Below are 13,860 nucleotides of genomic sequence, written 5' to 3' on the forward strand. Positions count from 1 at the left end.
TTTTTCTGTTTTGCCATATTTCTGACAAAAGAGTCTTTCATGATGTGAAAATTCCATGTTTCGTTATTTCAATAATAAAAGAAAAAGAGTGTAAACCACTTAATTAGACTGAATTTAGTGGGAAGAAAATGACCCAACTAATTGAAATATTTTGTTGGTCGTGCTATATTTATTTGTTAGATAAATTTTATTAAATATTAAAAAGGGGCAACAAGTATTCAAGAAAATAAAAAAACACTATTTTGATAGTCTAAATAGATAATCAAGTTTGATGTTTTCTGAATTCAAATTGGAATGATGAATTGACCAAAGTCGATTTTTTTCATAAAACGTGTTGGGTTTAATTTGGTTGGTAGTCAATTCAAACTCACTTGCACTCTCAAATCAAATTTTGAATTATGTGCAAAGTTCAAATTTGAAATCATGTTTAGTTTTTATGTCTTTGAACTACAAAAGATATACTATTCATTCAAAGTAAAGTTTCTTATTCCTCTTTACCCATTATATATACAACTAATTCAACTTATACTTTTTAATTTAATTTTTTTTGCTACCACATATTCATTGCAAAATCAAAGCATAATAATATATAGTAAAGGTTTCTTATTTTAATAAGGACTCTCTAAAAGCCATTTTTTCTTTCCTTTATGCAATTGCAAAGGCTTTATTGAAACTTCACACCAAGATTCATCTCACGTGACTTAGTATTCTATTTGTTTAGATAAAAATTATTCATATTCTCTGATTTGCATAATAGTTTTCAACAACACTGATGAACATGAATCTAGCAGCTAATTTTCATGAGCAAATCAAAGGTGAAAAAAATATCACATAAATCTGAGGCTCAGATTGAAAGTGGGATTGGAGATATTTTTTATTCTCTTTGGTTTTTGTTTTCTCCTTCATTATATATATGGTTTCAAAGAGTTCAAGTATCAATTTCAACCAATGCTTTGTAACAAACATCATATTCATGCAAATTGCAAATGTTTAGTGGAGAGGTGTTTGTCCATATTGGACACACAGTAATTCACATCCAAACGCTCAGTAAAATCTAGATGCATCTTAAAAATAATTATTACGTCATTTCTTTAGGTTAAAGACAGTTTAAATATATTTTTCTTTTTTAACCTTCTCATTCGTCTTGTTCCGATACATTCAATAAGTTTCACATCGTTTAGGAGTCGAGGTCAAACGAAGTTTAAATACTCCTATCTTTCTCTACTTTCTGAGGCGCCTTTTAAGGACAAAACCGTGACGGAATTCAAACGATCTAAAGCGGACAATATCTCAGAAATGCGATAATTATTCCTAATGATGACTGTCGGACGAACTTGAATCAGAATAAGTAGAGTACTAATTGAAGGATACATGATGAAAGATAAATATGAAGAAGTGATACATAGCATGTTAAATTAGACATTTACCACAGTTGTTGCATTTCTGCATACACTTGTTGGGCATGAAACTTTAAGTACAAGCCATTATGTGCTATTTTGTATCACATGGTGTGTTACTTTTGCAGCTCCCACTTCAAGCTTGACCCTACAAACTTTGCCCAAACAAATCTCCTCTGCATGAGATTTCTTTCTTTTCTCATTCTGTCTTCACTGTTCTTCCCACCAATCTATGGCATAATTGGCTCTTGTATCAGTGGCCCCAATTTTAAGAGAATCACAAAAACAAATAATAACAATAATTATATCAATAATTATTATTATTGTATGGTATTATTAGCCTATTACCATCAAATCCTTATAGAATTTCCATTCATTAAAGATGGGTCCTAGCATTATTACACAATACACATTAGACAAAGACTAATATACATAAATATCGCTTATAATTAATATAAAGATAAGTGAAAGTAACTCTAACAAGACTAAGACTATTGTTAAGATAGTATTCTTAGGTTTCAAATTAGTTCAGATTCTCTTAATTTTTTTTGTGTTATCCTTTATTTAGCATTAAAAATAAGGTTAAATATGTTTTTGATCCCTCAAGTTTAAGTGAATTTTAGAATTAGTCCATCTTCGAAACTTTATATCAATTTAGTCCTTCATCTTTAGAAATGCGTGGATTTAATCCTTCTTACCAAATTTTGTTAAGTTTATTTAACATTTTAAACGCATCTTATGATAATATTTGAGTTAACATTAAAACAAAAAATGTGTCAAACAGTGTAAACAATTCAAATACTATTATGAAATGCGCTTGAAACGTCAGATAAACTTAACAAAATTTGGTTAAAAGGATTAAATTCACGTATTTTTAAAAATGAAAGACTAAATTGGTCAAAAGTTTTAAAGAGGGACTAATTCCAAATTTCATTGAAACTTGAGGGATCAAAAACATATTTAACCCTTAAAAGTATATTATATTGGTATTTGAATTTTTTTTAATATATTTAAAAAAAAAATAGAGTCATTAATATATTTTGAAGGCACATATGAATAGTACAGGAAAATCTATCAAAGAATCCAAATCCGTTTAAAACTTAGATGTTTAATATGGTTTTGATTTAAAATATATAATATATATATATATATATAATAGCAGTTATGAAGAAGATTTTTATTACTCAATTAGATTACACTACTTTGGGAAAGTGACCAACCAATAATAATCATTTAGACTTGAAAGCTAACGATGTACCATACCCTCATTATCAAAGTAGTTGATGAAGTTCTCATGAGATATGAATGTTATGCTATGGTCTTGAAAACCCTAGGAGGATGAAGTAGAGAGAGAGATAAGAAGAGTTTTTGAATGAAAAGAAAGAGAATAAAAAGTAGAAGGGAAATGTGATGTTAATAATGAAGTTTTGTCGTCTTAGTTAGAACTTTACTCTCATAGAGAAGAAATTAGTGCAGCCATCAAATCTGGAATTTACATTACCTTACCTAATAATGGTTATGGTGTATGATCATTACAAAACTTTATTATATACTTTTCATATTCTTGTATTCCTCTAGTTTCATAATTACTATTGTACTCCCAAACAATCCCTACAAGTGGCCACCAAAACCTATTATTGTTGTACTAAACATCATAGCAAAAACACATGTAAATCTAATCTCATTGGACCACCTTAAACCTAATAGCTTCCTAACACATTCTTAATCATCTTCGTTTCTAACAATAGTGTTTTGCAATATCATATTAATTATATCATATACCATTGTTTCTTAAGTGTAAATTACTCTAACCTATCTTCATTATACTATTTTTTATTCTTATTCATAAACAGTTTCTTTTGTTCTACCAAATTCCTTTTGATTAACTTTGTGTACAATGTATTATATATTAATTATAAACAAGGCCAAATATTTTGTTGGTACGAGAGATTTTATTTAGGTTTAAAGTTCACCTCTAACATGGTATCAGAGTCACGTTAGAGCCTATTCTAACAAACTTTCTTGAACATTTTGTTCCATCCGTTGTCGAACCGCTAACAGACCACCCACTAATTTCTAGTCCCACGCACGAGATGAATATACCTCGGTGTGAGGGGTGTGTTGGAAGTTACATATCGACTAAAGATAAAATCAATTTACAATATATAAGTGAGTGCAATTCTCACCTTACAAACTGATTTTGTGGGGTCAAGTTAGACTTAAAGTCCACTTCTAACTATTTTAATTATTGAAAGTATTTTTGTTTTATACAAAAAAAATAAAAAATATGTATTCTCATGCAAAGCTGCGTCTGTTGAGGCAAAAGTTTAACTGTTGAAGAATCTGATAACTATTAAAAAGTGCTTTTGTATTTTACGACCGATTTTATTGCTTAAAACAGTGTTAAATTTGATTGAAATTGATTTTAAACATTGGATTGTTTTTTATTGGTTTTAATAGATATAGTAATTATATAGCGAATTTTAGTTATGATGACCAGTTAGATTATTAATTTGGATATATAACTTATTATTGTTTTGTTATATAATATTTGTTTATCATGTTGGCTTTAAAATCATTGTTGATTTGGTTAAATAATAATTGATTAATTGTGACTGTATATTTAGCTTTTTATAATCAAGAATTATGATCACCCTATTGTTTGGTCATACCTTGAATTTCGTTGCAGATGGTAATAATAAATAGTAAAAGGCTGAAGACTCAAACGGAACCAATTATTTGGAATATTATCATTTGAGGCTATTTTTTTATTTTTTATTTTCACACAATAAATTATTAAGTTTTATTGTTCTTTTTAAATTAAATTTTAAGTGTGTGTCATGTAAGACGATATAGACACATAATATTTTAAAAATATCTAATAATATCTATTGATAAGCTATTGTCTAATTTAGTTTATTTATTACATTAAACTAAATTGTGATGTTTTCTTTTAGAGGAAAATTGAATTTTAAATGGGCTTTATCTATTTTTTATTTTATTAATATATTTGTTATCCTTTTATTTATTCATTATTTATGCACTTTTCAAAATATATATTTGACATTCAGAATGAGAAAGAGATGACAAAGGCCTTCTCTTGTTGCACTTTTATGGAAGATAAAATGGTAATTTTAGAATTTGGAGGTTCAGATATAATAAATTATGGGGGTGGTGGAAGAATAGTCTTGCAATAGATATGTGATTAACAATTATTTGGGCCATGGGCCAATGTTTTAGAAGACACATTTCATAACCAGTTTGACAAATACATATGATTTTTAGGAATAAAATCTTCAATTATATTATAATTCTAGAAACCAATGAATAAAGTAAGTAGATGAATAAAAATTTATACAACTGTGCATTAATGTGTTTATAAAGGAAGAAAAAAAAGTAGTAATCCATTTGATTAAAGGATATACATTCTTTGGAAATTTGTATTAAAAATAAAAAAGAAAATAATTTACATTCTTTTTTTTTTAGAAACCTACAAATAAAACTTTTGAATGGTTTTACAATAATACAGTAAAGTTATGTATACATTAAAACAATCTTCTTGAAAATATTATATTTTGTATATGCTTACAATAGTAAATATCTAAACGTTAAGAAAAAAACTAAAACATCAAGATCAAGATCAATCGTTCAAAGCATATAAATATAAATATGTCCTCCACAAATTAGATTCGTTAATATATATATATATATATATATATATATATATATATATATATATATATAAAACTTAATTCTACAAAATAAATTTTGAACTAAGATTTAAATTGTTCACATATTATAAATTGATTTTATTTCTAGTAAATATGGATTTTCAATACATCTCTTACTATGTGATATATACTTTTTCAAGCGTGCGAAAAACTAAATAGTAATAAATATTTTGATAACAATTGAATATCAAGTGAAACAATAAATTGAACAAAAAAAATTATTTTATTATGATAGATTTTATCCGTGACTCTGTATCAAAGAAGTGATACCATATTAAAAAATTAATTTTAAACATAATTCAAACTACAAGACTGTCTTGGTGAAATTTACAATCATATAACTTTATAAAAATATTATTTACTATCAGCACACAAATTTTATTTACTCCAAAACGAATATTAGAAATTTTGTTGTTATTTCTCACCATTTTTTACTACATACTCAACAAGTATCAGAAAATTAAATGGGCCATGGCTATAATTATAATAGGCCCAGCCTGTAACGAGGTTTGGGCTATCTATCAAAAATTTTAAGTTGAAGTGTTCTTTCTTGAATCAGCATGATTTCATGCCAAAAAAATGATTCGGTTCTACTCAACCTCTGCAAAACCTTTTCATTCTGATCACTATTGTAAAATTGTCTCTTTGATTGACTCATGCAAGTCGATGCAACAAATTAAGCAGACCCATTCACAATTAGTAACCACAGCTCTAATATCACACTCTGTTTCAGCCCACAAGCTCCTCAAGCTTGCAGCTCATGTTTCTCTTTCTTATGCCCACAAATTGTTTGATCAAATTCCTCAACCAGACTTGTTTATTTACAACACCATGATCAAAGCACATTCTATGTTACCTCATTCCTGCCACAATTCCTTTTCTGTTTTCCGCTCATTAATCCGGGATTCGGGTCTTTTTCCGAATAGATATAGCTTTGTGTTTGCTTTCAGTGCCTGTGGCAATGGGCTGAGTATGCAAGAGGGACAGCAGGTTCGCGTTCATGCTGTGAAAGTTGGTTTGGAGAACAATATATTTGTTTTGAATGCCTTGATTGGTATGTATGGGAAGTGGAGACTTGTGGAGGAGGGCTGGAAAGTATTTCAATGGGCTGTGGATAGAGACTTGTATTCTTGGAACACCATGATTGCTGCCTACGTTGGATCTGGTGACATGATTCGAGCTAAGGAATTGTTTGACGGAATGCAAGAAAAAGATGTTGTGTCATGGAGTACTATAATAGCTGGTTATGTTCAGGTATTGCTGGATTTGAAAGTAAACAAAATAATGATATTGGTTGAAAGTGGACATTTCACTAGTACGCGGTTGAAAGTATGTCATATTGGTTGTGTTTGACTTAATTGTTAATGTGCCGTGTCTAAAGTTACTTCATGCTTACTATAGGTTGGTTGTTTCATGGAGGCTTTGGATCTTTTCAACGAGATGTTGCAAATAGGTCCCAGGCCAAATGAATATACCCTTGTAAGCGCTTTTGCCGCTTGTTCGAATCTAGTAGCACTGGATCAAGGAAAGTGGATACACGCTTACATTGGAAGAGGCGAGGTTAAGATGAATGAAAGGCTTTTAGCTAGTATCATTGACATGTATGCAAAGTGTGGGGAAATAGAATCAGCATCCAGAGTTTTCTTTAATTACAAGGTAAAGCAAAAGGTTTGGCCATGGAATGCCATGATTGGTGGGTTTGCAATGCATGGAAAACCCAACGAGGCCATAAATGTTTTTGAACAAATGAAGGTTGAAAAAGTTTCTCCTAATAAAGTCACATTCATTGCCTTATTGAATGCTTGTAGCCATGGCTATATGGTCGAGGAGGGGAAATTATATTTCAGATTGATGGTTAGTGATTATGCTATTACCCCAGAAATAGAGCATTATGGATGCATGGTGGATCTACTTAGTCGTTCTGGTTTCTTGAAAGAGGCTGAAGACATGATTTCAAGCATGCCAATGGCTCCAGATGTTGCAATCTGGGGAGCACTGTTGAATGCTTGTAGAATCTACAAAGACATAGAGCGGGGACATAGAATAGGAAGGACCATTAAAGACATGGATCCTAACCATATAGGGTGTCATGTTCTACTGAGTAATATATATTCAACATCTGGGAGATGGAATGAAGCAAGAATGCTTAGAGAAAAGAATGAAGTCAGTAATGAGAGAAAAAAGATTCCTGGTTGCAGCTCAATTGAATTGAAGGGGACATTCCATCAGTTCCTTGTTGGAGATAGATCTCACCCTGAAAGTAGGGAGATTTATTCATTTTTGGATGAGATGACGATCAAGTTGAAGAGTGCTGGGTATGTTCCAGAGTTAGGAGAACTTTTGCATGATATTGATGATGAGGAAGATAAAGAGACTGCTCTGTCTGTTCACAGTGAGAAGTTGGCTATTGCTTATGGATTGATGAACACGACATATGGAACTCCAATTCGCATTGTAAAGAATTTAAGGATTTGTGGGGATTGCCACCAAGCAACAAAGTTCATCTCCAAAGTTTATGATCGGGTAATTATAGTAAGAGACAGGACAAGGTATCATCACTTCAAAGATGGAATCTGTTCTTGCAAAGACTACTGGTAGATAAGGAAGCAGCTACATATGTCAATGAATTTCAGCCATCATTTTTTCCTTTTTGCCCACCTTTGACACAATGGAGCATTTTTTGTTTATTTGGCAAATTCATTCACACATTGAGTTGACCAGACAAAGATATGCATTTGATGAGAGATTTTTGCTAACACAAACGATAATGTTGCCCATGTGATCAGCTCCCGTATTACATACTAATAAGAAAAGTTCTAAGAAGGAAGAATGGCCTTCTATGAGCATTATTTGCATTGTTGAACAGTTCGCCAATTGGTTTATTAAAGGGTGCTCTTAATTTTGGGGATTTTAGCTAATTCTTGAAGAGTGCCCCTTACGGTGCTGTCATTTCTTTACAGCTTCAGATAATGGAAGTTGCCTGAAGTTTGTACACTTCTGTTTCTATTGTATACACTATACATGTACTGAACAAAGAATAGCTTGTTTATGCCAGCTCAAGTTTTGTTCTTGTTGGAACAGGTAAAGCACAACCACTGAGGAGTAAATTGTATAGTTCTTCTTGACCATTTCGTATAGGTCTCTCTGTTCCAAATTTTTTTATTTTATATTTGGATATTTACCAATACCTTTTCCTTAAGGTTATTTCCTCAGACCGTCATTATTTCAGTTTTATCATGGTTTCGTGATTGTATGGCGCAACTTTTATGAGCTCAGTAAAGTTTTGTAGACTTGGTACTTTATGAAACCTTAAGCTGAGCATCTTACAGGCTTAAGAGCGAGCAACTCTGAATTTTGGACAAAATAGATGTAAATGTTAGAAGCTACGTGAATATGGGATTAGTTTTAAGATTGCTTCCATGATGTTAAATAATATACGAATTGAAAAACTATGAAGGTTGGTTGTCGAGAATCTTTTTATAAAGTTATACTTAGGGATGGCAAAAATATTTGCGTCCGCAGATATCAGCGGATAAAACTCGCAATAGATAGTTAGTATCTGTGAGTATTAAATACCCGCGGGTAGCGGATATTTTAATACCTGCTTCTAAACGGGTCGGATGCAGGTATGATACTATTCGTACCCGCGAGTATCCGTTATCCGCAAAAAATTAAAATTAAAATTTAATTTATATTTTATTAAGTTAAATTTAATTAAAATTAAAATTAACAGTATATTTTATTGTGTCAAATTTAATTATAATTATAATTTAATTTAATTTATATTTTTTTATAATTTTATATTAAAAAAATTATAAAATATATATTTTTAAAAATATTTGTGGGTATCGGGTATTCACGGATTTTAAAAATATTCGCGGATATTTTATAAACGGATACCCGACGGGTAAACGAACGGATAACGAACAGATTCTTTTTTTCCGGGTAAGTACTATTCGTACCCGATCCGTTGTCATCCCTAGCTATACTATTAAGGGAGAATATACTTGCATCTCCTGAATCTGGAAAATAGAAGCTCAAAATGATTCAAACTCATGTATTGAAAGCACAGACAAAACTTTCCATTCTCAACACTGTTGTGCAACACAATACTAGAGTTTGGCTACACATTTACAAATATATATATATATATATATATATATATATATATATTCAAAGGTAAAAGGTCATTTTGATATTTGAAAATATACAAAGTTATCACATTAATCCTTCAAATTAAAAAAAAAAAAAAAAAAAAAAAAAAAAAAAAAAAAAAAACTAAAAATACAATTCATTAGTCACAATAGTTCAATCGAAACTTGAGTGATAATATATTAATATTAATATGTTCATAGATAAAAATTACAATAGATAATATTTCAAAAAGGTAATCCACTCCAAAAAAAGGAAGGCCACAAACTGTTTCTTTTAATTCATATGAATTTGGTACTATATTCCCTTTCGAATTTCTAAAATATAGCATGACAGCAAAGTTTACATAATACGACTGAAAAACATCTGACTTTACATCCAACTGACCAAAAACTTTTATTCCACAAAAACTAAGCAGAAATTTATTACTTACACGAGTAATACCATTATAATAATTCGACTATGTGTGTGACTGTAAAGGGCTATACCTTGGAAGGCAATATTACAAAATCAGTCCTCCACATTTACTTGAGCACTGGCTGCTTCCATCAGTCCATTGCGTATCTGCTCTCCAACATCCCTAACATGGCCAGGTCCGTGGGGTATAAAAACAGTGGTATTCTTTGATGAGTTCCCAAGGTCTTTGATTGTGTCAAAGTACTGAGTTATCATGATAAGATCCATCACCTCCTTAGCATTAGTGCCTTCTACTTTGTGAGAGAAATTCAGGATGTTCTCTCTCAAGCCATCTGTAATAGCTTGCCTTTGCCTAGCCACACCAACCCCACCCAAATACTTGGCCTCAGCTTCAGCTTCTGCCTTTTTAACTAGCAATATCTTTTCAGCTTCTCCTTTGTACTCACTTGCAAGTTGCATCCTTTGAGCTGTCAAAGAAAATAAATCCTCGCTGAATACCGTGGCATAGAATTGAGGGTATCATAATCTTAATTAACCCACTAATATTTGGATTGGCGGGAAAGGATGGAATAGAATATTAACGGTATCATGCTCCATTTTCTAATTGATAAAACAAAGATGAAAAATAATGAAAGCCATGAAATTTATTTCATTGTTTACCTGCATTGATCTCATTCATTGCCTTACGCACAGAAGGATCGGGTATAATATCAACCATGAGTATGTGCTCTATATTATACCCATACTCTCCCATCACCTGATATTCAGGAGATAAAGACCATTAGTATTCAGAAAAATAATTAATCAAGGATGAGTGGACAAGCAAAGCAAAATCTTATCAAGTTATCATATTTCAAAACACTTGCTTATAAATGTTTGCTGTCTCCGGCTGCTACCATTGTTGTTCGCTGTCTTTTTCATCTGGAAAAGTCAGAGTTATGTGCACCGTAAGGAGCACAACCCAACTTCAGTGTTTGCGTAATCAGCATCCTTGCACAGTCGGTAAAGTCTCTTTCCTAACGGATTACGATTTTCACTCCATGTCTCCCGAATTTGTTGCTCAAGGGGAGTATGGTCTAGTGTGTAAATTACATTGCTCTCTTTGTGGACTAAAGCAGTTATCCCAGGAAGTGTGTTTATCTGATAGTCTATATTGATGATATAATTATTATAGGAAATGATCCCACTAGGATTTCTCAACTAAAGGAGCATTTATTTAGCCATTTTTAGACCAAAAACCTTGACTATCTGAAATATTTGTTGGGTGTTGAAGTGGCTCAATAAGAGGAAAGTTTTGTTGTTTTACAAAGAAAATATGCTCATGATATTCTAGAGGAGATAGGGTTGGCAAATTGCAAGCCTATTGACTGTACTATAAACCCACATCAAAAGCTAACGATGGATCAAGGTGAAATTTGTTCAAGATACACAGAAATGTAGGAGGCTGCAGGCCGGGAGAGTGGGGGAGAAACTTAGTTATCTAGATATTTCTTATGCAAATAGAGTTGTTAATTAATGCAAAATGTTTACATTGACCATTGGAATGTTGTAATTCACATTCTCAAATATATCAAAAAAACTCCAGGACAAAGATCGTTATGAGGACATGGGGTATACTCAAATTATAGGGTATTGTAATGCAGAATGAGCTAGTTGTCCCATACCACAAAATATTGTGTCTTCATGAGGGAATATCATCTCTTGGAAGAGCAAGAAACAAAATGTTGATTCTCAATCCACTGCAAAATTTAAATATACATCTATAGCTTTGGCCACCTGTGAACTTGAGTGGATTAAGTAACTGCTTCAAGGGTTGAAATTTGGGAAGTTGAGTAGATGAAGTTGTATTGGGATAATCAGGTATTCCTTCAATTGCCTCAAATCTAGTGTTTCATAAGAGATTCAAAGATTGGCATTTTGTCCAGAAGTTCTTGTCCAAGGAAATTATTGGTTTTATGAGATCTAATGACCAACTTACAGTTATTCTAACTTTCTCTTTGAGAGGACCTAGAATTCAGTTTACATATTCCATGCTCCGTGCATACAATTTAAACGTACCAACTTGAAGGGAGTGTTGGAATCGTGATTATCATTTTATTGTATCATAAAGCTGTTTTTTTTTTGTATATGTACCTAGCCTAGGATTAAGTGTTATAGGTTGTAGCTATTCCTTTTATTGTACTTTTCTCATCTTTCTTATATATGTATAAGACCCATCGACGGAGAACAATAGCTCACTGATTTTTACTCTAAATCCATGTCTTCTTATACCAGTGTTCGTAGGCAAGTTTATACAAATAATACCTACTACTTACAAATAAGAAGTTACCTTTTCAAGTTCCTCCAAGACAGCTTTGGCAACCTCGCCCTTCTGCTCAAAGAGCTCATCCAAGTTCATTCTCGGAACAATAGCACGTGTCACTGAACCACCAATCAAACCACACAACACACAGTCAAAACAACCAATCAAAATTCACACAATTGTGCACAAAAAAGAACCGTTAACAAACACAACCATCGAAAACATAAGCCTGGATCTGCTCCTGAGGATTCTGCAATTCATAGAAAGCATCATCCGCGTTTTCCTTAATCACTCGGTACTGAATTGAACACAGCAACTGCACAAACACATTGTCCTGCCCCACAATTCAAAATTACAAATCACTCAATATGCCTCCTTTCTCCATTATCATTAATAGGTCATAATCTGCACTAACTAAAAATCACACACCATGCTAACAAATTAAAAACATTACACAATTGTGACATAAAAAATCTGACAAAAAAAATTGGGAATTGAAACGTAATTGATTGGGGACCTTGGTTTTGGTCTCGATGCGGACGTCGAGGGAGGAGATTCTGGTGGAGAGGATTCCGGCGAGGCATTCGCCGGCGAGAGGATTGAAAAAGTGGAAACCAGGTTGCGCAAGGCGGTGGAAGCGACCCCACTGTTCGACGACGCCGACGCTAGATTGAGCGACGCATCCACAAAAGAAACAGAAGGTGTTTCCCATCGTTGCTATCCTAGAATCAACAACAAACAAACACTACCTTAACGAAAATATCTTCTTCTTCGAAGTAAACATGTTATATACTTTCATACTCAAGAGGAAAAGTAATCATGTAATAGAAAAATGTTAATTGGGATTAATGTTTAAGATTTTCTTCATGCTTTTAAATACAAAATAATATATATATTTTCAATGGTTCTTAGTAAATATTTTTAGAATTTATATGAATGACGACTTTTAAATTGTCCAAAAGGAAAATGTTTTATAATTACATTATCATTAAACTTAAATGCTACATTTGTCATGCTTTTAATTTGTTGAATGAAAGTACATAAAAGTTACACTAAATTAAAATGTTCTACTATATTTAAAAGGGGATTTGTATCACAATTCACGAGTACTACTTCACGTGACCATTTAAACATTGGAGAAAGACTTGCCCTCACAAATAAATTTTTGATTGGATAGGTGTTGAAAAAATCATTTTAGATATTTTACAATATCTTTATATTGTTTTTCTTTATTTATTTTATAGAATAAATACTAAAAATATCTACCAAAGTATTAAATATTTATGAAAATCATAAGAAAAGGTAACAAATCCCGTGTTTATATTTAATGCTAACTGCCTGTAGAAAATTTGACAAAATGTGACGTGTAGCACATTTTTTTATTTGCTAACGATATTGTAATGATTAAATATAAGAGCCATTCAACGATAAATAGAGATATTTATTAAAAAAAATGCAAGTTGAGACAAAATGAAATTAAAATGAAACATAATAGAGTTTTAAATATAATTTATTTTAGATAAAGTTTCGCTGTGTTATTTGTCCATAATTATTATAAAATTATGTAATGCCCTATATTTTTAAAATAAAATACTTTAGCGGTGGGAAAATATTATATAACCTAAAATTATATTCTATTAATTTGTGCATTCAACTTCCCACTTCAATAATTTATAAAAGAGAAATAGTTAAAAATATTTAATTTGAAAAATCCGTCGGTAATTCAGTTTTCAAAAAATTTATCGATGATAGTAAATTTTTAAAATTTGTCACTGCTTTCATTAATAATGAGTGTCAATTTTCTCATCAAATTTAACGAAATTTTTATATAAATTAATTGGATATGTGTGAGAAGAAGAGA

The 13,860-nt window shown here is 31.4% G+C and overlaps 2 protein-coding genes across 2 annotated transcripts; one reads left to right on the plus strand and one right to left on the minus strand.

Annotated features, from left to right (window-relative positions):
• The first annotated feature begins 5,680 nt into the window (after positions 1 to 5,680).
• Positions 5,681 to 7,991, plus strand: LOC114181559 (pentatricopeptide repeat-containing protein At3g62890-like). The gene is made up of 2 exons (XM_028068039.2): positions 5,681 to 6,382; positions 6,530 to 7,991. Exons 1-2 carry the CDS (start codon positions 5,708 to 5,710, stop codon positions 7,724 to 7,726), a joined length of 1,872 nt encoding a protein of 623 aa, XP_027923840.1. The 5' UTR covers positions 5,681 to 5,707; the 3' UTR covers positions 7,727 to 7,991.
• Positions 7,992 to 9,535: 1,544 nt separating this feature from the next.
• LOC114182420 (SPFH/Band 7/PHB domain-containing membrane-associated protein family) lies at positions 9,536 to 12,812 on the minus strand. Its single transcript, XM_028069288.2, has 5 exons — positions 12,517 to 12,812; positions 12,213 to 12,333; positions 12,027 to 12,118; positions 10,358 to 10,454; positions 9,536 to 10,164 (listed from the first exon to the last, which is right to left on the minus strand). The coding sequence occupies exons 1-5, from the start codon at positions 12,709 to 12,711 to the stop codon at positions 9,791 to 9,793; spliced, it is 879 nt and encodes a 292-aa protein (XP_027925089.1). The 5' UTR covers positions 12,712 to 12,812; the 3' UTR covers positions 9,536 to 9,790.
• Between the last annotated feature and the right edge of the window lie 1,048 nt (positions 12,813 to 13,860).

This window comes from Vigna unguiculata, chromosome 4 (assembly GCF_037176805.1).
Source record: "Vigna unguiculata cultivar grain cowpea cultivar isolate G323 ecotype 2 chromosome 4, ASM3717680v1, whole genome shotgun sequence".
Classification (NCBI taxonomy): domain Eukaryota; kingdom Viridiplantae; phylum Streptophyta; class Magnoliopsida; order Fabales; family Fabaceae; genus Vigna; species Vigna unguiculata.

What these genes read in the sequence shown, in the direction of transcription:
- LOC114182420 (XM_028069288.2), bottom strand. Translation starts at nt 12,711, where the DNA reads ATGGGAAACACCTTCTGTTTCTTTTGTGGATGCGTCGCTCAATCTAGC. An exon ending in GCATCGAGACCAAAACCAAG is followed by an intron (nt 12,334 to 12,516) that starts GTCCCCAATCAA and finishes ATTGTGGGGCAG; the next exon opens with GACAATGTGTTTGTGCAGTT. An exon ending in TCTTGGAGGAACTTGAAAAG is followed by an intron (nt 10,455 to 12,026) that starts GTAACTTCTTAT and finishes CCTGAATATCAG; the next exon opens with GTGATGGGAGAGTATGGGTA.
- LOC114181559 (XM_028068039.2), top strand. Translation starts at nt 5,708, where the DNA reads ATGATTCGGTTCTACTCAACCTCTGCAAAACCTTTTCATTCTGATCAC. An exon ending in TAATAGCTGGTTATGTTCAG is followed by an intron (nt 6,383 to 6,529) that starts GTATTGCTGGAT and finishes TGCTTACTATAG; the next exon opens with GTTGGTTGTTTCATGGAGGC.